General features: G+C 38.5%; 1 protein-coding gene across 1 annotated transcript; it reads right to left on the bottom strand.

Moving 5' to 3' along the window:
* Nucleotides 1–13,449: 13,449 nt before the first annotated feature.
* LOC104878938 (uncharacterized) lies at nt 13,450–23,541 on the bottom strand. The gene is made up of 5 exons (XM_010649930.1): nt 22,485–23,541; nt 21,354–22,391; nt 20,305–21,296; nt 19,579–20,211; nt 13,450–13,662 (listed from the first exon to the last, which is right to left on the bottom strand). Exons 1-5 carry the CDS (start codon nt 23,539–23,541, stop codon nt 13,450–13,452), a joined length of 3,933 nt encoding a protein of 1,310 aa, XP_010648232.1.
* Between the last annotated feature and the right edge of the window lie 894 nt (nt 23,542–24,435).

The following is a 24,435-nucleotide window of genomic DNA, read 5'->3' as shown; positions in this document are numbered from 1 at the left end:
TGAGAAGAAGACATAGGAGGATGATTGGATGGGGGAATCAATGACGAGCAATGTGTCTAGCTTCGTATTCTCTGCGTGAAAGTTTCAGTTCGTCTGTATATGGTGTTGTTCTGAAATATGGGTTCAAGCAGGAAGTGATTTGGTTTACATGTGGCAGGATTAGACGGCTTGGCTGCTTGCTACTGGATGTTTTTCTTCAATTCGTGAGCAAGGTATGGCATGTCAAACTATAATAGTCAGTGCATATGTTGAGGTGGGAAGCTTTACTTTTGTTCAGGAGCTGTTTGATAAAATACCTCACAAACTATGGGTGATAACTTGAATGCACTAAAGTCCTTTGCCTGCGAATTTTTGTCAGTTTTGTTAGGGCATTTCTTAAAATCTGCACAAAACGGTGGCAATTTGTGCATTACAGAATTTTGTGATGTGCAATAGAATTATTAATTGACATGTTGCTGAAGCTTTAGAAGCGGTTTTTCTTTTGGCTAGGATGAAACAGAGCATGAACTTCACTTATTGGGATAGCAATTTTATAGGAAATGAACTACCACATCTCCCATCAGTAGTGTGTGTTTTCAAAAGAAAAAGGATTTGCTAGCCTCTGAACGATCAGAGACTGAATAGTTCAGAAAACATCTGTCATCTACCATCTGAATCGTTTCCATGCAATGTGCTTAAGATTTTAGATCAGTCAAGCCCTCATTCTCGGAAGCAAAATGAAATTAGCGATAGGAATATCCTTCATGAAGATCCTAAGATTTTGCCTACAGAATACAACAAACCAACTTTGTCATTTATATCCAAGAACTCACTATCATCTAATGTATTCAGAACTAGCAGAGATAGCAGCTTTTCTGAATCAGAGAGTATAATGAGTGCCCTTTTATCAAAGCTTCCACATGTAGAAGGGCCTGGAGCAAAGACTAAAGCTGGCTGAAGGACATATTGAAGCTAGGCGGCTGTTGGTATATTACCAGGTTCCAAAGCCATTAAATTTCTTTGTAGAGGCATATTCAGATGAAAAGGGTGTAAAATAGATTCTTCGTCTCATACTTTCAAAATTTGTTCGTCGACAGCCCAGCCGGTCAAATAATGGTTAGGCAAACATGTGGCATGATATGCAGTACTTGCAAGAAAAAGTATTTCCTTTTCTGGATCTAAAGTATATGTTGACTGAATTCTGTAAGGGACTGCTGAAAGCTGGGAAGTTTTCTCTCACAAGGAATTATCTAAAGGGTATTGGTCCAGTTTCTTTGGCATCAGAGAAGGCAGAAAATTTAGTCATTTAAGCTACAAGAGAGTATTTTTTCTCAGCTTCCAGTCTCGCTTGTTCCAAAATCTGGAAGGCTAAGGAATGTCTGAAGCTCTTTCCAGATGGTAGAAATGTCAAAGTAGAGGCTGATGTAATTGATGCTTTCACTGTTAAACTTCCAGAACTAGGAGTCACTCTTTTGCCAATGCAATTTAGGCAAATAAAAGATCCTATGGAAATCATTAAAAAGACAATAACAAGTCGAACTGGAGCTTATCTACAGGTTGATGAACTCATTGAAATTGCTAAACTCCTTGGATTGAATTCTCAGGATGATGTATCAGCTGTTGAAGAAGCTATTGCAAGAAAAGTTGTTGTTGCTGGTGATCTGCAATTGGCATTTGATCTCTGCCTTAGTTTGGCAAAGAAAGGGCATGGTCCCATTTGGGACTTATGTGTTGTTATAGCAAGGGGTCCTACTCTTGAAAATATGGATATAAATTCTCAAAAGCAGCTATTGGGTTTTGCCTTGAATCATTGTGATGAGGAATCCATTGGTGAACGGCTACATGCATGGAAAGATCTAGATACGCAAGGCTAGTGGGAGACATTGATGATGTCGATAAGGGCAAATCCTCCAAATTTCTCAATTCAAGGTTCCTTCGTTATCTCGCTTCCAGTTCGCAGTATTCACGATATTGTTAGTCTAAAGGATTGCTCTAAACTAGATGAAAGGTGGGGGGCAGCACACATTACATGTTTTGATAAGAAAAGGAATAAAGCATGAGGAAGTAGGAGGAAAGATCTCAGAATATAAACCAGTGGAGATTTTCTCATCGGAAAGAAGCATCTCCAGTCAATCTTCATGGATGAGTATTCACTGATGCGTAGATCAGGTTTAAAGACTAGATTTGAGACTGATACAATGAAAATGGCTTTTGAGGACAAAGAAATGATGGCTATCTATAAAATCAGATGTTGTAGAAATCATTGATGAATGATTGATCCGTTTTGTATCTTCCATGTGTCAGTTCTGGTGGACAGAGTATAGAAAATTCCTGAATTTGCTGATTAATTATGGAGGAGTCTGGAATTGAAACTTCTACTATATTGCTCAGCCTCCTGAAGAAACGCCCATTATTTTGCTCAATGCCATAGTCTTCAAGGGGCTCTACTCAGCATTCACTCAGCTCTACTGTATACAGAATTCAGAAAGGATAGTAAGGATGCTTTAAAAGATAATGGACAAATACGACATGAAATCCTTTGGTAAAAGGCTTACTTTGAAGGTATTGAAATGGAAGGTGACGATGCTATTTTCTTTAGATGAGTCACAGTGAATCAAAACTAAATGCCAATGAAGAGCTCATGATCAAATAGCGACATGCTTGAAAGACATCAGGATCTTCACCCCATTTTGTAATTGGCGCACGCATGGGCAGCAGGCTTGAGGTAATTACTGGTCTTTATTCGAAAAGATGTTAGTTGGGCAGCAGCTCGGAAAAAAATGAATTCCTATAAGCTCCAGCAAATAAGAAACCCGATTCTCATGATGATAAAACGATAAAAAAGGAGTTTAACATGAAACTTACAATGGATATGAGAGCATAGAAGTTGGGATACAGAAACAGATGAATTTTGGCTTCGGCAAAAGAAAACCAAGAACTCAAAAATCGAGTTACAGCCAAATCAAATGCATCACGCTATTCCACAGTTAAAATCTTTGAGCTAAAACAGAGAAGGAAGTAGAATAGGGAGAGCAAGGTCTGAAGGAAGTCATTCAAAATAGACCAGTTGAAAAAAGTCTAAAAGGCATCATTTATGTTGCAATTGATGTTTTGATGAGCTTTAAGACTAGAAATGAACTAAGGAATAAGGTTTTAGTCCCAAAACGCTAAGTTGTTGTACTGCTCATCTTGGATAACTTACTACAGTCACGTTCCAGATTTTTTTCTTCTGAAACCACGAAAGGAAATGCAGTAAGATCCGTACCTGGCTCAACCGGAGAGCATGCTTCTTTGTTCATTCCACCAAATGCAGAAAACAAGTTAGATTCTGATGCCCATGAGAAGGAATCTGATTCCACCATTGAGAAAATACCAGGCAAACCTACTAGTTATTCGACAATTGTAGAGAGTCGTAGCATATCGTTAGTTGCTTGTGAATTGTTGAAACGACAGTATCATGGCTGGAGAATTGAATTTCTGATATTGGAAATGAAGCTGGGGGCAGAGAATCCACTGTTTCTGCCCGCGCCTGTTTTCTTATAAAGAATATGTCTAAAAAAGGGGAAACACATTCAAGATATCTCTGTCAACTTGTTGAGTCAATCTAGAGAGCACATCTAAAATCACTCAAACACTCTGCATCTATAGCCATACAGCAAAAATGCCCATAAGAACAGTTGGTCTTGTTGATTTAGATGTAATGGGTATATCTTGCTTATTCCTGAGAAGATGTCCGGATCTGCTTGAAAGAAATTCATCCTTCAAATCAGAAAACAGTTCCACCTAATTCAGATAGTCATCAAACTAGAAACAATTCAATGGGCATCTAAAACAACTTCTGCAAAGTCCGTCCAGCCTAAGGTAGCTCACCTTCATCAGTCCATGGACATGAAAATGATACCTAAAGACCTTGATATACTTCTTTTGTACTCAATTAACAGTTCAGCTATCCGTATTCACCAATAGAAGTCCAGATCGACAGTTAACATTTAATATCATGGACCTTACACTAACAAGGTGTTGGAATACACTATGGAGTACACTGCACCAGTTTCTACCCGGGGCTAAAACAGAATGTGGGCTACAACATACAGCCTATAGATGTCAGAATAAATATGCAACTAGAACAAGGCTATTGATGCATACATGAAGTAACGAGCAATTCAATGAAAAAAGGCTGGCCATGTTTCTTAAAGAAAAGGGATTGGATTCACACCAGAACCGAAGTCAACACTCGTGACAGTTTTGAAAATATAGGATAGAGAAGACGAAAGGACTGTAGGATTACGGGCCATACCAGAAACTTGAAGTCATAAAATTGTTTCACAGGAAGCTAACAGTCATTTATAACTCGTCATGATTGCATCTGAAACTGAAACCAATTGGATATGATTCTTCAATCTTCAATACTCCGGGTTATCAGAAATGACAGTCCAGAACAACTAAATTTCTCAAGAAATTTCAAAAATTCATACAGGGAATTAATGTTGAAGCTCTTGGGAGTAAATCTGAATGTAAGGGGATTTCAAGGAATCAGAAAAGGCCTGAGAATGCAGTGATGTAAGGTACTTGAAAGCATGCAAGAGAGTAAAAAAGGCGAATTTAAAGAGAATAACAGCAGCACCTGCAATCACCAGCAACGCAAACTTAGCTGTACCTCCAGACTCCACTCCATCATGACAACCTTACTACACACACCTTCTCCTCTATTTACTTCTTTGATTGGGAACTTACTGTTTTAAATTGAATTTTTGAACCATTGTTCAACTAAACATTCCCAGCTTTGAAAACTCCATCCTCAGATCATTTCCAGGTATAAAATCCCAATTTCAACATGCTATTTGCTGCCATTTTCCTTCCGACACGCATTTCCACTATTTTATTTGATTCTCAATTATTTTCTTGATTTTCTCGATTTTCTCAAGCATGAAAAAACTTCATGATTCCAAATAATGGAATTCATAGAATCAACTTATGCGAAATTAATTAGGGCTTTGGTGGGGGCCTGAAATTCATGATACTCTCTTCAATATTGTTTGCTTGATATGTTGATCTTTTATTCTCATGGATGACATATATGAATTCGTTTTATATTTATTGTTGAGATATCCTTGTTTCCCATAGAGATGTGGATGCTTGCTAATCAGGTACGCCCTTTCTACCCCACAACCCTAAAATTCTATGAATGTGTATGTTCTCATGAGACATGACCATGTTTGATACCATAATTGATTGCCTTGATGCATGTTTGATCATCTTTGATGAAAATACATACCAAGTGTCATATTTCCAAACTAATCTCTTATGTTTCATGATAGCGTTTGAGAAGCCGTTCAGGTACGCACTTCGACTCTCTCTTATGGTTGGTTTTCTTGTTAGGCATGCAATATTTGAAATCACCTAGCCTACTTAGGTATCCATAATTGACCGATTAATGACCATACTTCCCTTAACTTTGTCAATAGAGACCTCTTTGGGGCATAGAGGGGTGCTACCACCTAGAGATACCTTCCCAATAAGTAACCTGATCCCCGGACCAAGACTTGGGTTTTCAAAGACATACTTTTTCAAAAATTATGGAGTCATTTTTTTTAGGGTTTTTATTTCTTGTTTTATTTTCCCTTTTAAAAAAAATAAAATAAGTGGCGACTCCAACCTTTTTTTTCTTCCAAAAATCAATTTTTCACAAAAAAAAAAAAAAAACGAGTCTCGCTGATCGAGTGGGGGCGCACGTGAAAAATGCGGGTCCACAGCAATTCCTTGGCGACGCTGGGTTCTATAGGAGGTTTATTAAAGATTTCTCTAAACTTGCAAGACCTCTTTGTGAGCTATTGGTAAAGGATGCTAAATTTGTATAGGATGATCGATGTCAACAGAGTTTTGAAGAATTGAAGTTATTGCTAACAACCGCTCTAATAGTGAGAGCTCCCAACTGGCAATTGCCCTTTGAAGTGATGTGTGATGCCAATGACTTTGCTATAGGAGTTGTTCTTGGGCAAAGAGAAGATGAAAAGCCCTATGTCATCTACTATGCTAGCAAAACGTTGAATGAAGCACAAAGAAACTACACAACCATAGAGAAAGAATTGTTGGTTGTAGTTTTTTCCTTAGACAAATTCCACACTTACTTAGTAGGGTTATGGTTTTCATGACCACTTGGCCTTGAAATGTTTGTTGACTAAACAAGATATAAATGCAAGGCTGATTAGATGGATTCTCTTGCTTTAAGAATTCAATCTTCAGATCAAATACAAGAAAAGAGTGGAAAATGTGGTAGTCGACCATCTGTCAAGGCTAGCCATTGCACATAATTCCCATAGTTTGCCAATTAATGATGATTTTCCAGGTGAGTCACTAATGTTGATGGAAGTCGCTCCTTGGTATGCTCACATTGCTAACTATTTAGTTACTAGAGAAGTTCCAAGTGAGTGGAAATCACAAGATAAGAAGTACTTATTTGCAAAAATTCATGCCTACTATTGGGAAGAGCCATTTTTATTCAAATATTGTGCGGATCAAATAATACGAAAGTGCGTCCTTGAGCAAGAGCAACAAAGGATCCTTAGCCATTGCCACGAAAGTGCATGTGGAGGCCACTTTGCTTCTCAAAAGATAGCTATGAAGCTCTTGCAATCGGTTTTTTGCTGGCCATCACTTTTCAAAGACGCCCACACCATGTGTAGGAGCTGTGACAGATGCCAGAGGCTTGGGAAATTAACACGTAAGAACATGATGCCTTTAAACCCCATTTTAATAGTTGATCTTTTTTTATGTCTAGGGCATTGACTTCATGGGACCTTTACCTATGTCATTTGGCTATTCCTACATCTTGGTGGGAGTGGATTATGTTTCTAAATGGGTTGAATCAATCTCGTGCAAACGCAATGATCACAGAGTTGTTCTCAAATTTCTCAAAGAGAATATCTTCTCCAGATTTGGAGTACCCAAAGCCATAATCAGTGATGAAGGTACTCATTTTTGTAACAAGCCGTTCGAAACTCTCTTAGCCAAGTACGGGGTGAAGCATAAGGTAGCTACACCTTACCACCCTCAGACTTCTGGGCAAGTTGAGTTAGCCAATCGGGAGATCAAGAACATACTGATGAAGGTGGTGAATACGAGCAAAAGAGATTGGTCTGTTAAGCTTCATGATTCATTATGGGCTTACAGAATAGCTTACAAGACCATTCTCGGAATGTCTCCTTATCGCCTAGTCTATGGCAAAGCATGTCATCTCCCTGTTGAAGTGCAATACAAAGCTTGGTGGGCAATCAAGATGCTCAACATGGACTTGAACAGAGCCAACATGAAGAGATTTCTAGACCTTAATGAGATGGAGGAATTGAGAAATGACGCCTACATTAATTCAAACATTGTAAAACAAAGATTGAAAAGGTGGCATGATCAGTTAGTCTCCCGCAAAGAATTCCAGAAGGGACAAGGAGACTTGCTTTATGAATCTAAGCTCCACATCTTCCCGAGAAAGTTGAAGTCAAGATGGATAGGTCTGTTTACTATCCAACAAGTGTATTCAAATGGAGTAGTAGAGCTACTCAACAACACCGGGAGTTTCAAAGTCAATGGTCAACGTCTCAAGCCATTGCTGGAGCCATTTTCTTGAGACAAGGAGGAAATCAACCTCCTTGAACCACATCAAGCTTAAAAAGACAAATGGTTAGATGGACTTAGTCTGTCGGAAGACACTAAGTCCATATTTTTTGTTTTAATATTAATTTCAAGTTTTATAGATTTAGTATATGTTTTAAATTGAAATTTCTTGCCTTAATTTTATTTTGTTGTGACTTAATTTAATTTTTGATGATCAAATGTAGGGGAATCCCAAAACATAGGAAAAACAGAGCATTTCGTAGGGCAAGCAAAAAATTCGCAAGCCCACAAATCCACTTGCGAAAATTTCGCAACCCCAAATCCCACTTGCGAAACTTTCGCAACACCATACCTACCTTGCGAAAATTTCGCAACCCCATATCTGACTTGCGAATTCCAATGGTCTTTAGTAGGAAGCCAACAGTCAGCAGGAAAGCCAAAAGTCTTTTAAAAAAAATCCTATTTAAAGACCTCCACAACCTCTATTTATTTCGCACGGCCCATTCTTTATTGTGAAAAGCTCAGCACCACCTTGCGAAGCAGATTTCTTTCCATTCCACACCCCACGGCCACCAATTTGGAGAAGAGACCTCTGTCTCTCGCCTCATTTCAACCATGGTGCGCATCAGAGGATGCCATACAGACCCGTCAGTATCTCGCGAGGCTCGACCAAGCGCCTCTGCTCCTCAGGATTCATCTCAGGCACCGACCATTCTGTCTTTTGATGGTGGGGTACCCTCTAGCCCTCCTCAACGCCAATACTCGACACGGAGACCACCAACTTCTCCACCCCCTAAGCCATCAATACACCGTATTCCACCAAAGAGAGCCAGGACCTTAGGCCTTGGAGAGATGTCTAGGCAGTCACAGCCTGATTCTCAGACCCCAACGAACTCTCAACATCCTTCTGCCATTGCTCTGGAAGCCATCATCAAGAGGCCTATGGTTACCGCACCGCCCATTGAGGGCACTTCAGATTGTAGAGCCAGGTCATTTCATTATGAGTTGTATTTCGACATTGAGGCTATGTGGCAGTAGCCGGACCTTAGGGATTCATTTGGACTACTCCCGAGGTACCATCTCGAGTGCCTTATGACTCCCAGGGAGTTTTTCTACCCTAGAGTGGCGATGGACTTATATCAGTCCATGACTACTCAGGGCGACCAAAGTCCCACAACCATTCATTTCAACATTGACAGGCGTCAGGGTATCTTAGAGGCTAAGCACATTGCCGAGGCTCTCCATATTCCATTTCAGCCAGAGGATCCAACACATTTCAGGCAGTGGTCCTCTATATCTCAATTAGACATGGTCTGCATTCTATCAAGAGGGACTTTTGGAGATTCATATATTCTACGTAAGGAGCTTTCATCTAGGATGCTCCTAGTAGATGTATTGTTATGGTCCAACATTTTCCCTCTTCAGCATCTAGTGCAGAGGCAATGTGCCATCCTAGATGCATTATTCAGGATATCTGAGGGCTTATATTTTGGGCCACATCACCTGATTATGGCCACTCTCCTATACTTTGAGGAGAAAGTTCACATGAAGAAGCTACAATGAGCCGACACTATCCCATTGTTGTTTTCGAGGCTGCTCTGCCATATATTGGAGCATGTGGGCTATCCTACTAAGCCCCACCTTGAGCGCCACTACCATTGTCGAGAGCATTTCACTCTCGACCAATGGACACAATTGGCAGGTAAAAATCTAACAGAGCTAGCACCTAAAGCAGCCCCACCCAGGCAAACATCTCCAATGCCAGCACAGGCTGAGCAGGCACAACAGGACGAGTGTCCCATAGAGTCTGTTCCACCCGCCCCTGCTACACCATCTATGCTTCAGGCCACCTCTACTGATCCTCCTGCTACACCTCCTGTTCCACCAGCTGCACCTCCTACATCGGAGGACTTTATCATTGTATCTGGCACGGAGTTTCGTGTCATGATAAATTTGTTCAAGACACTAACCGCTACTCACAATGCTCTATTCCAGCAGATGGTAGACATACGTGCTCAGTAGGACCAACATACTACTATCCTTCGTCAGATTCAGCAGCATCTGGGACTCTTGCCACCACCTCAGACTGATATTTCGGGACCATCAGAACCCATAACTCCAGCTGAGAAGGCTATTCCAGCTCAGGAGACCACCAGGGTCGATGTCCTTGCCCAAGCCACTCACAAGGCAGCCATAGAGCCATCATCTCCACCAGAGAACCCTGCTCCTTGATCATTTTCTTTATTTTGTATTTACTTAGCATGTTAGTAGACATTATTACTTGGGTGGATATTTTATATTCTGGGATTGGATGTATTACATGATCATCTCATTGTACTTTCTCAAAGTAATATATACATATCATTTTTGTTTATACTTGGCATTTTCTTTTCTATCTCCTTTACTCATTAATCTTTTGTTTTTTGAATCATGTGGTTTCTCCTATACGACTCAGACTCCATGTCACTCAGGAGCTACCACTTCCTCCCTATATTTCAATCGATCTTGACACATTGAGGACAACGTTGATCTTGGTTGGGGAGAAAGTAAAGGAAGGAAGTTTTGTTAATAATGCTAAGTTATTTTGTTAAAATAGTACTTTTCACTTAATTTTAAAATTTTTTGCTTAATTTTAAAAGTTTTTACTCTACTCTCCATGGTTATTTAAAGAAAAATTCTCAAAATGAAATAGGAGAAATTGAATTCTTACCTTTTTACTTGAATATTAGAGTCGTATTATGCTTATTAAGGTTGATGAATTATTGAAACTCCTATTGATTTCAACCTTATTTCTTCAACTTTAATCTTACCACATGTTGTGCACATTAGGTTCCGATTAGAAGATGAAAAACTATCTTACCTCTTGAACTTAGGAAAATTTAGACTTGGTACCTTTGACCTCGTTTTAATAGTGTTAGGACACCTGGAATAAAAAGAGAGGTCAATGAGCCTTTGAAAAAAAAAAAAAAAAAAGAACAAAGTGTTTCGCTTGCCTTGAAACTCGAGAAAGGTCCGAGGGGTATACGGTGAAAAACTTTAAAGCTTGATGCCCTAAGCCTTTATTGGTTGGGAGTCACCTGTGGACCCCGCATTTTTAATGATGCGTTCCCACTCGATCGGCGAGACTCGCTTTTCGTTTATTTAGGTGAAAAATATGATTTTTAGAAAAGACTTGGAGTCGCCACTTACTTTTATTTATTTTTGAAGGGGAAAACAAGTAAGAATAAAACCCCTAAATGGACTCCTGATTTTTTTTTTTTTTTTTTTGGAAAAGCTGTCTGCGAAAAACCTGAGTCTGGGTTCGGGGATCAGGTTACTTATTGGGAAGGTACAGTAAAGACCGTAGCACCCCTCTAAGCCCCTAAAAAATGGGTCTCTACTAAATAAGGTGAACCAGACATGTCAATTAACTAGAAGATCAACAGATACCAAAACGATCATAGTTCAAAAATAAGTCATGATGACGAAAAGATAAACAAAGTGAGAGTGAGAGTGTACCTTAGTAGTAGGTAATAAAGCGCTGTCATGAAAACAAGGTTAGTGTACAATGACAAGTGTAAAAAAAAAATCTCACTCAAAACCAAATCAAAATCAAACAAAATGGAGAGCACAACTTACTTGAATTATTTTCGGAAAGAATGTTATGAATGTCGGGCCCCCACCAAAGCCCAATTAATTTTTGCTATGAATTGATTCTCATAAATTCCATCATTTTGGAATTATGAAAGCTTATTCACTTTTTTAAAAAAAAATTGAAAAGAGGAATTTTGAAAATTAAATTTGAAATTTCGGAAGTGTGGAATTTTATTTTAAAAAAAAGTGAGCTTGAAAATTTTGGAAGTCTCTTTGAGAATGGTATTTCAAAATTAATTAATTAATTAATTAATTAAAATAATATTAAATAATAAAAATAATAATAAAATAATAAAAAAAATAAAAAAAATAAAAAAAATAAAAAAATAAAAAAAAAAATTTTGGAATTTTGGAAAATGGGAATTTTGAGAATGGAATTTTGAAAAATTAAATTAAAAAATTGAAAATTTGGAAGGATTATTTTTGAAAAATGAAATTTTGGAAAATTAAATTTTAAAAATTGTAAATTTGGAAAATTGGGACTTCGAGAATGAAATTTCGGAAAATTAAACTAAAAAAAATGAAATTTTGGTAAATTATTTCGAAAATAGAAATTTTTGGAAAATTGGAATTTTTGAAAATCGAAACGTGAAGATCAACGTTTTAAAAATTATATTTTTTTGATGTATGAGAATAAAAATAAAAATAATAAATAAACAGATGGTACGTAGTCGGTGAGAATGGGGGCCAATCTTCACTATTTTCCGATAGCCTCCGGAAAGTAAATTTTACTAGAGACTACCAAAACGATAAACTATTCAAACTTAGATCAAATAAGCTAACCAGATACCCACCGAGAATTAATGTCAAATATTCAAGAAACACATCTATTAAGAATAACAATCAAGAATTAACATGAAATCAATTAAACACACAAACACATCTAGATTGATTAAAATGAGTCAAATTAAATCAAAGCAAACAATAATTTTCAAACATAGAATTAACTTTATTAATGAACTAATATTATATAAAATACCTAAATCGAATAGATGTGCGAAACTAAATCAAAGTAAACTAAAGGCATGAATTTTCAAAAATAGAATTGATTTTATTAATGACCTAAAATTATACAAACTCCTAAAATAATTAAAATGAATCAATTTAAACGAAAGGAAACTAAAACAAAATATGAATTCAGGGAATCTAATTTTGAAATAAACTTAAAAACAACTAAACATTAATTAAAGCCAATCTAAACTTAAATTCTTAACACACATGATCAATTATTTTAACAAACTAAAATTTTACCTTAATCCACAAATTAAATTAAAAAAAAAACTATCTGAGACTAAATTTCTAACCTACAAAATTAAACTCATGATCAAATGGATAAGTTGATGACACAAACAAATAAATATGAATGCAATAACATATGAATGAAACGAAATACGAAGTCAAGGAATTAAATATATTTTTTTTTTAATAAACTTACGTTAGTAAAATAAATTTGAGCTTAACAAATATTTTTATCACTAATCAAGGCAAGTTTGAAATATAATACTTAACACATAAAAATCAATCATTTCGACATACTATAATTTTAACTAAACCTAAAGCCAATTCAAACCACCTTCAATAGATTTTTATTTTTTATTTTTATTTTAAACTAAATTTTTAACCCATAGGTCCAATCTCACAAATGAATAAATAAATAAATAAGTTACAAAGCATTAAATTAATAGCAAATAAATAAATAAACAATTAATAATTAAATGAATCAAAACTAAATTAAATAAAAATCAAACCATATATTTTTTTTTTAAAGTAAAACTACATAAAAAAAATTATATTTTCCGAATTTAATATAATAAACCAAAAACTAACCCTAAACACAATTCTCATATTGTCATATTAAAATGAAACAAGTATATGCCGGCACTAGTAATAAAATTCAATCCACTTACCGATTATAATAATAATTCCACTAAAGAAAAATATCCAAACTTGCATTGTTACATAAACCTAAATAACAATTCTAGTTTTTTTTTAAAAAAAACTCATGCTACTATATTCAAAATCAACACGTGCCAGAACTTGTAAAAGTCAAACCACTAACCTTTATAATAACATTTCCACTTAAAAAAAAAATATCCACTTGCACTGTTACATGAAACACATGCTGCCTTTTATATCTAAGATCTTATTCAGTGCTTCACTTTGCATCCAGTCCCAAGACTGATGCTGCAACCTCAATCCAGCAATTTCTCCTTCTAGAGTCGAAATTGTTTACTCAAACTCCTGCTTTTCTTGCTCAGGAACAACAGTCACATCAGTATAGAGGGCCGGAACAGGAACAGTAACCGGATCGCATAATTCAGTACCCGCCGGAAACCCATTAAGGGAATCCGGGTATGATCCTGCTGGGGAAGTTGACTTAAATGACTCCCCTACATTCTCCAAAGGCAGCGAGATATGTTCTTTCTCAGGAGAAACGAACATCTCTCAGCTACCGAACAAACCAAAACCACGAACCCCTTTACAAAGACTTTAAAATTCATGCACAAAGAACACTCCTTATACACCCAAAAATCCAAAATGAAGTAGAAATCAAGCTAAATCTGCTCTACCCAAAAAAATAAAATAAAGAAATAACAACAACTGCAGATCACAACAAACAACGAGCAGAGATTTAACAGAATATCACCACTCTGAAATCTCTCATTTCCTACTAAAAACTCAATGTTACTCGAACCAACCAACCTATAAAACAAACCCTTTCAAGAAACCCCAAGATTTACACGCAAACAACACTCTTTACCCAGAAAAAGCAATGTTCAAACTTGCCAACCAAAGCCTCACCAATTCTCTAAGCAACAGCCAATTTCTGGAAAATGGAAAATCCTCAAACTCGGATAGAGCAACAAATGAAAATCTAAAAGAATCCAATGCCAGAACCATTAATTCTCCCAGACATAAAAAAAAAAAAAAAAAAAAAAAACAGAGGACTCCCTCAAGAAAGTGTACAGAGAGACAGAGAGCAAAGACACAAGCAGAGTAAAAAAACAGAGGAAGGTCAACAAAATATCAAGCTAATGTTAAATGTATGAAACCTCATTTCATATATTCTCCATAGGCTTGAGACAGGTAAGGAGACCTTAAGCTAGATTTACACAATATATATGAAACAGAGTCACACTAGCACCGAGCCAGTCCTCAAGAACGACAGTGAGATCAACAACAACTAAATGTAAAAAATAATCCATAAATCAACCAAGTTCAGCATGTAACCCATCTTACCCGCACCCAAATCAACAAGTAATGCAAAACAAATAAATGAGAAAAAAAGGACAAGTATATTAATCAAAGTAAGTATGAAAACTCACAATCAGCTTACCTACGGCCGCTCCTTTTCTTTGTTATGCTTTCTCCTATCCCTCGTTTTTCTGCTGGTTTTTTCTGTCTTCTCTTCCTCTACAACTCATTCTTTTTTTTTTTTTCAAACCTCTCCACTTCCCCTTTTTCTAGCCGATCGTTTCTTCCTCTTCAAGACTTCCCTTCTCTGCATTTTCCCGTGCCAAACTCTTCGAAACTCCCCCTCACCTTTTTCCCAAGCTCCTCTTCATTCCATGCAGCCTGCTAACCCTTCCTTTTTTTTTTCCACCATTTTATTTTATTTTATTTTATTATTATTTTTTATGTGGCTGCCCCAACTCCCAAACCTTTCCATTTGCTTATTATTATTATTATTATTATTATTTTAGTTAATAAAATAAGAAAATAAAAATAAAGATAAAGATAAATAAAGATAAATAAATATAAAAAAATGAAGCTAAAATAAGATGAATAACATAATGATAAAAAGAACATACAATAGATGAATACTAATAATAATAATAATGATAATGATACTAACAATAATCATAATACTAATAATAACAATAATAATACTAATAATATTAGTAATAATAATAATAATAATATAAGATCCCCAATCACCTGCAATTTTTTTTTTTAGAATAAATAAGTAGATGGATAAGTGAATAAAGCAAGAAAAATAAATAAGTGCCCAATGCACATAACAATAATCTAAACATTAAACTATAACACAGATAAAAATAAAAAATAAAAATAGAAATGAAAATAGACAAGATGTCAAATTGACACAATCAAAATAATTGAAAATTCAACTCAAGCAATCCAAAAAATAAAAAATAAAAAAATAAAAATGTGCTAAGTGACCTAGGAGTGTACCTACCGGGCCAGGTGTAACTAAATGGGCTTAGGGTGCAAAAGTGGGCCTAAGGTGGTGCCCAATGGGTCATCAGAGAATTATTATAAAGTATCAAACGGACATGTAATAGAACATGTGCTGGTAGGACAAAATAGAGGGTCTACAAATATGCCCCTCTTCGGTAGAGATCATGAGTGTAAGGAATATGAGGGGAAACACGAGTAATGAGTGGAACGAAATGAACTATACCGAAGAACTAAGAAATACCAGAAATTTTGTCTTAGCACATGATGCAATAAATCCCAAAATAAACCATATGCAAGGAAAGAAATACCCTGAATAAGAGGTTTATAGAAAGTGACTCTGAACGCTTATGCAAATGGTGGCTCTGAACGCCTATGAAAATGGTGGCTCTGAACGCCTATGAAAGTGGTGGCGGCTCTGAATGCCTATGAAAATGATGGCTCTGAACGCCTATGAAAATGATGGTGGCTATGAACGCCTATGAAAGTGGTGGCTTTGAACGCCTATGAAAGTGATGGCTCTGAACGCCTATGAAAATGATGGCTCTGAACACCTATGAAAGTGATGGCTTTGAACGCCTATGAAAATGGTGGCTCTAAACGCCTATGAAAGTGATGGCTCTGAACGCCTATGAAAATGATGGCTCTGAACACCTATGAAAGTGATGGCTTTGAACGCCTATGAAAATGGTGGCTCTAAACGCCTATGAAAGTGATGGCTCTGAACGCCTATGAAAATGATGGCTCTGAACGCTTATGAAAGTGGTGATGGCTCTGAACGCCTATGAAAATGATGGTGGCTCTGAACGCCTATGAAAGTGATGGCTCTAAACGCCTATGAAAATAGTGGCTCTGAACGCCTATGAAAGTGGTGATGGCTCTGAACGCCTATGAAAATGATGGTGGCTCTGAACGCCTATGAAAGTGATGGCTCTGAACGCCTATGAAAATAGTGGCTCTGAATGCCTATGAAAGTGGTGATGGCTCTGAACGCCTATGAAAATGGTGGCTCTGAACGCATATGAAAAATGATGGCTCTGAACGCCTATGCAAATGGTGGCTCTGAACGCCTATGAAAGTGATGGCTCTGAACGCCTATGAAAATGGTGGCTCTGAACGCCTATGAAAGTGATGGCTCTGAACGCCTATGAAAATAATGGCTCTGAACGCCTATGAAAGTGGTGATGGCTATGAACGCCTATGAAAATGATGGTGGCTCTGAATGCCTATGAAAGTGATGGCTCTGAACGCCTATGAAAATGATGACTCTGAACGCCTATGAAAGTGGTGATGGCTCTGAACGCCTATGAAAATGGTGAAGAAAATTGGATAACTTCTACACAGGGGATATGCCCCAGTATAACAACCTATATAAAAAAAATTAAAACCTAAGCTTGATATTCTCAAAGAAGGGGCTATGTCCCAGTATCATGGTTGCATCAAGCTGCTAAAATGTCCAATGAAACAAGCAGCTGCAAACATCGTAATAAGAAAGAAGCAACACCTCATGTCAAAGGTCTCGAGAAGTATATACACAAATTTCTTCATATCTCAAATAAATTCCTTGTCAACTGATCTCAAAGATAAAGCTCAACAAATGCACATCATAATTTGACAAAAAAACTACTATGGCGAAAACAAATCATCTCATAAACTCTTGACAAGGGATTCCATCGATACTTTTTGGGTGAAATCTGGTGGGGTCCATCTCAATCTCAAGCAATGTCGTATGTAGCCAATCACAATATCACAAATTATAAACTGAAGAATGTGCTCATACAAGGAGATAAACTAGCTACGAAGTCAAAAACTGATCATAGAGACATCAATATCCCATGTAGAGTAGAGAATCATAAATACAAGGCACAAAGCCATCCATCTCATCAAAGCGAGAAATATGCTCCAGTGTAATAGATGATCCTTACGTGAAGTAAGTAATTAATACAAACCATCCACCCATGCATTACTACTCCAATCAGTTCACCTCAGCAAGAGAGGGATATGCCCCAATATGACATCTGATGATCAAGTCTCAAGATAATCGAATAACATTGATTATCCCCTTTATGCACCCAACATTCAAACAAATCTTAGCATCCCAAGAGAAAAATAACACGCTCATATGATGATAACCCAAGGTACTGGGCCAAGGTGTACCAGAGTAGATGCGTTGCGTATGACAAGGGTCTATCATTACCAGTCAAGCATCTCTATAAATCATGGATGTGGGAGTCGTACAATCCAATCACAACTAGGAAAATCCCATGATGAGGGTAATATGCCCCAGTATAGGCATCTGGTGTGTCAAATAAACAGGACTGATATCACCAATTAAACACTATCTTCATACTCAGGTTCTGCCAAACATCATCAGACTAAGCATAAGAGGTACCAAATGTCACTCGAAGCATCTTCCATAAGGGAAAGCATAGCAACACCCATATTTCAACCAATTGTTAAAACCTGCCCAACTGGAGACTGTCAAAGATAACGTTTAATCTCATGGCCTCAGGGTGGTCTTATGACACAGACCATAATGTAAGCTTAGGTTATAGGGTAAAAGAAATGGAAGGAAACTAGGCTCAAGTATCCAATGATCAAACCCAATACCCTCGTGTGTAAGATATGATGTGCAGGGTAATCTCGTGAGCCAACTAACTCGATAGCGAACAATGGAAGTGTCAATGACGAACTATAAGAGAAAAGGGAAGTGGTCAGGTCATTAACGCGATGTAGTGGATATGAAGAGGCTACTAAAACAAAGACATGTATCAATGTAAGAAAAGAATAAATATGGAATAATCACCATAAAAAGAGATGATCGAAGATGAATGAGAGAAGCGAGAAGATACAAGGATGATGACTAACTCATATTAGTGCAGCCAAGGAAAATCATATCACCAAAGATGGAATGGAAGTGAAGAGAGTGATCTGGAGATCCTAGTGATGGGTTACCCAATCCTCACACCCAATGTATACCAACCCTGATCCATGAAGCGAAGGATCTCACAAAACTCTCATCAAACTATTGTTACTCGGAAAACATGAGTAACGCAAGGAACATGATGCTCTCAGATAGGCTCACATACGAGCTCAATGATAGATAACTCAATGAACAACCCTCAAACATCAATGAATGCCCAGTGGAATATGCTACCATAAACAAACTTATTGTCACAACTTTTTTTTTTTTTTTTGGTTTTTTTTTTTTTTTTTTTTTTTTTTTTTTTTTGCTTTTTGTGAACACTAGTATCAATAAACCAAAACCCCATTGAGCAAAGAATAGAAATGAATAAACTCTCTTCAATCCCCAATGAAAATATGAATCATACACAAACCCCCAAAAGTATGTCAACTCCAATCACTGACATGTATATAAAACCCCCACCCTAAGGTCACCTCTCAAGCTAAGGTATCCAGATCAAAGTCAACAGATGGAATGAAGGGTGTGACATGACTACCTTGATACACCAAAAAATGTGAAAAGTCATCAACTAGAGAAAATAAAGAGGATGAGACGAAGCAAGGAAAGACAAAACACGAAAGTAGATGGAAAATGAACAATAATGAAACATGATAGAAGTAGAATAGTAAAGGATGATGACAAGAGAAGAAAAAAAATGAAAATAGATCAAATAGTTGAAACTCACGAGACTAACCAAGTAAAACATTCATACACAACCAAGGGCCCCTACCCAGGTGATGAAAGGTAAGCAGAGCTATAAGAATGAAAGGCTTTAATGTACTCATGGGGCTCAAGGGGCTAGCAACGGGATGTATGTGAAATGGGTGCGATAAGGTATAAGGCTAATCGAAATGATGGCCACCCATCCTTTGACCATGATCTTAAACGTAATACTTCTTCAGTTGATCCACATTGGTTGGCTCCAAAAATTGGTTTCCATCTAGGTCAGTCAACCATGCCGCCCCTTTTGGAGTCAGCTCTCGAATAACGTAAGGTCCACTCCAATTAGGTCTGAACTTCCCCCTAGGGTCTCCAATCAATCCTCTGAGCATCCTCAAAACCAAATCCCCCTTATATAATGGTCTAGGCTTGACCCTTTTCTTGAAGGCACGAGCCATTTTTCTCTGATAGGCCTGAACATGATCCGCTGCTCTCAATCTCCTCTCATCTAAAAGGTTAAGCTGATCAAATCGAGCCTGGGCACACTCTGTCTCTGAAATCTGCTGCTCAAGAACTACTCTTAAAGAACCCATCTCTATCTCGATTGGCAAAACAGCCTCCATACCATACACCAAGGAGTAAGGTGTAGTTTCTGTAGGAGTGCGAAAAGAAGTACGATATGCCCATAAGGCAAAAGGAAGTTTTTCTGACCAATCCCGAGAAGTCTCGACCACCTTTCTCAGAATTCTCTTAATGTTCTTATTTGCAGCCTCTACAGCTCCATTAGTTTGTGGCATGTATGCAGACGATCTGTGGTGTTGGATGCCATACTTCTGTAACAAAGTTTCGACTTCAGCTCTAAAGTGTGCACCCCTATCTGAAATCAACTCGTGTGGAACTCCATAGCGACAAATGATGTGTGACCTGATGAAACTAGCAACTCTAGAAGATGTCAACTTCGCATATGATGCAGCTTCCACCCACTTGGTAAAATAATCAATGGCTACTAAGATGAACTCATGGCCATTGGAAGATTTCGGCGAGATCTTTCCAATGATATCAATACCCCATACTAAGAATGGCCATGGTGATGTCAAAGCATGCAACTCTGAGGGTGGTACATGAATAAGATCCCCATGCATCTGACACTCTGGGCATCTCTGAACAAACTGGCAACAATCTGTCTCCATGGTCAACCAGAAATAGCCAGCCCTCATGATCTTATGGGTTAACATGTGTCCACCCATATGAGGACCACAAACTCCTGCATAAACCTCTCTCATCACTCGATCTGCAGAGGCTCGATCCAAACATAATAGTAATATCCCATCAACTGATCGTCTGTATAAGGTCTCTCCACACATCACAAATCTAGTGGCTAACTGCCTCAATGCTCTCCGATCCTTGGCTGTCGCAGCTTCAGGGTATGTGTCAAATCTAAGAAACTGACGAATGTCATGAAACCATGGTAGGTCATCTTGGAACTCTGTCTCATCAATCAAATGACAATATGCGGGCGCAGATCTAGTCTCAATCAATAAAGGACGAACTACCACATTAGTTGGAATATCAACTGTAGAAGCTAAGGTAGCCAAAGCATCAGCAAACTGATTATGTGCTCTAGGGAGATGAATGTATTTCAACTCTTCAAATTTCTCAATCAATAACTCCAAGTAGGCATGGCATGGCTTCAACTTCGCGTCTCTGGTCTTCCAGTCACCCTGAACCTGTCTGAGCACTAGATTGGAATCACCAAGTACATCCACCTGTGTGATGCCAAGCTCTAGTGCAGTCTCTAAACCGAGGATACATGCCTCATACTCAACAATATTATTTGTGGTGGGATAGTAATCAGGAAATGTTAAACGAACAGATCTCGGGATGTGATCACCCTGGGGAGATACCAACAAAACACCTATCCCATACCCTGAATGATTAGCTGCTCCATCGAAGTACATGCACCATCCTGATAATCTAGTCATAGCAACAAACTCCTCATCTGGAAAATCATCATCAATTGGCCTACTCTCGATTATTGGTAAGGACGCTAAATGATCCGCAACAACGCTTCCCTTAATGGATTTCTGAGAGACATAATGAATATCAAATTCTGTAAGAAGCACTAACCATCTCATCAGTCTACCAGCCAAATCAGGTCTATCAAACAAGTATCTCAATGGATCAAGACGGGAAATCAAGTGTACTGAATATTCTGTCATGTAATGCCTCAACCTCCTAGTAGCCCATACTAGCGCTAAGCAAAAGCGCTCAATCATAACATATCTCATCTCATATTCCAGCATCCTCTTACTCAGATAGTAGATAGCTCGCTCCTTTCCTAAGTCATCCAGCTGAGCTAGCATACATCCCAAGGTCATGTCTAAAATTGACAGATATAAAAGAAGTGGACGCCCTGGCATGGGAGGCACTAAAACAGGAGGAGAAAGCAAATACTCCTTAATCCTCTCAAACGCAAGTTGACAATCATCATTCCAAACTGTAGGCTGGTTCTTTCTCAATAGACGAAAAATAGGCTCACATATGTCTGTCAATCTGGCTATGAATCGACTGATGTACTGTAACCTACCCAGAAAGCCCTTGATCTCTTTCTCAGTCCTTGGCACAGGCATGTCAAGTATGGATTTGATCTTATCTGGGTCAACCTCTATGCCTCGCTCACTGACCATATGCCCTAACAATTTCCCAGAAGTTACTCCAAAAGTGCACTTCTTGGGATTTAACCTCAATCTGAATTTTCGAATCCTTTCAAAAAATCTCTCTAGAGCCGCTAGGTGATCTGCTCTGCCTCGGGATTTCACAATCATATCATCGACATACACCTCAACATCCCTATGCATCATGTCATGAAATAAAGCAGTGGCGGCTCGCTGATAAGTGGCTCCGGCATTCTTTAACCCAAATGGCATAACCCTGTAACAATAAGTACCCCACTTAGTAATAAAGACTGTCTTTTCCATATCCTCTGAAGCCATCAAAATCTGATTATACCCTGAAAACCCATCCATGAATGACAACATCGAATGGCCAGCGGTGCCATCGACCAACAAATCAATGTGTGGGAGAGGAAAGTCATCTTTAGGGCTGGCTTTATTAAGGTCTTTGAAATCAACACAAACCCCGACTTTGCCGTCCTTTTTTGGAACAGGGACAACGTTAGACAACCATTCTGGATACGCAACCACTGATATAAATCCAACACTGAGTTGTTTTTTAATCTCCTCTTTCACCTGCAGACTCCAACGTGGGTGTAATCGCCTCAATTTCTGCTTAACTGGTCTGGCATGTGGCAAGATGGGCAGATGATGCTGAACTATAGAGGGATCAAGGCCTGGCATGTCCTCATATGACCACGCAAAGACATCCAAGTATGATCTGAGTAAATGAATAAGTCTATTTCTTTCATCTGTGGATAGGGGTAAACCAATCTTCAGTTCTCTAGGCTGATCATCTGTGCCAAAATCAATAACCTCAACATCCCCTATAGCGGGTGAAACTCTCTCATCTATGGGATCAGAGTCGTGATCAAAAGAGTCTTTACTTGAATCGGGCTGTGCAATTTCATCATTTATATCAAATATCTGTGAAGTGAGTGAATAAGGTGCAAATAACGAAACATCATCACAAGAGACAGACGAATACTCGTAAATGCTCAAATCCATAACTGAATCATCAGAAACACAGTCAAAGCGGGTGACAAATCCCGATAGAATGTCAAATGAAAGAGGTGGGTCCACAGAGTCGGACGCTCCCTCAATTGGGCCAACAGTGCCCTCATACATATCAACAGTAGGAATAACAAAAGCAGAAAGCTCAGGAGCAGGAACAGTCTGATCCTCCTCAGCAATCTCGATGACAGATACTCCAAAAAGTTCCAATGGCGAGAAAGGCTCACGCTGAACTGTATCAAGGAACTGACTGATACCCAACATGTCCATCTCATCATGATACTCATCACGAGGAACTACTCCATCAGTCATATCTTCGGGCTCAATGATTACCCCATAATCAGTAGTATCATCCGGGAAGCACAAGGAGAATAAGCTGGCTCGATCTGGAGATGGTGGAAGGATCATCGCAGAAGCTGACATGTCAGGGGTCTCATCACCCAACTGCATCTGATGAAGCACATGCTGAAGCTCACCTAATGTACTATCATCAACACCTATCTCTTCCACACGAGGCTGAACCTCTGATCCCCTAACAAAGTAATCGGCCAAGCTGAAAGTGTAAGGGCGAACAGGATAATCAAATGGGATGCCAAACAAACGAGCCCTTACCCTGTCCCTACGTAGTCGTGCCATATAACAAACATCATCCTCTGAAGGGGTGAATCCAAGTCCATAAGGAGTTTCATGATCAATAGAAGTCACAAACTCACTAGATCCATGTTGGCGTCGTCCTAACCCAAAACCAGGTAGAAATGACATGCCTCTCATCATATCAAGAACAAGGGTACTACTATGCTGGTCAAATGACATGGCCAAAAAATCTCTGCAAAAATCCTGAATCTCAAGGGTCTGTACCTCATCAAATGTGAATCCCTTCAGAAAAAAATCATCATCACTATGACTGATCTACAATACTGGCTCAGATGATGAAATCATGTCTCTAGTAGACTGCATTGTAATAACCCGTCCGTCATGGATAAACTTCACCTTCTGATGAAGGGAAGATGGAATAGCTCCAGCCTGGTGAATCCAAGGTCGGCCCAAAAGCAGGTTAAAGGAAACAGGAATCCTCAAAACCTGGAATAATATAGAGAATGTGGTCGGGCCGATGAGCAAATCTATAGTCAAGGTGCCCATGACCTCCCTCTGAGTGCTGTCATAAGCCCTCACTGTCTGTGTGGAGGGACCAAAATCTGAGGGTGCAAAGCCGAGGACTATAGCAGTGGCTAATGGGCAAACATTCAGGGCAGAGCCATTGTCTAACAAGACGGATAGGACTCTATGGCCTGAACAAACAACTGTAATATAAAGAGGGCGAGTATGGTCAGAACCCTCCGGTGGTAGATCATCAGCAGAAAACACAATGCAAGTGGCCCTATCAACTGTCATCATATGAATCAATCCCTCTGGAGTAGTAGAGGTCTCAACACGTATCTGACTCAAAGCTCGAATAAGTGCATCTCTATGGATGCTAGAAGTAGCCAACAAACTCCAAATGGATATCCGAGCCTGGGTGCTCTGCAACTGTCTCAATATCTCATCATCCTCCCTCCTGACCTCCTCACGAGAGTCCGTATCACCAAATGGTCTGGTAACTAGAGGTGCAGCCTGGGCTAATCTCCCACTACGGGTCATAACCTGTACATCAACATCCTCAGGCCATAGAATAAACGGAGCAAACATGTCCCTATGCCCGACATATGA

The sequence above is a fragment of the Vitis vinifera genome, chromosome 3 (genome assembly GCF_030704535.1).
Source record: "Vitis vinifera cultivar Pinot Noir 40024 chromosome 3, ASM3070453v1".
NCBI lineage: Eukaryota > Viridiplantae > Streptophyta > Magnoliopsida > Vitales > Vitaceae > Vitis > Vitis vinifera.
Note: the sequence above shows the minus strand (reverse complement) of the source record. Positions and strands in the feature narration are given on the sequence as shown.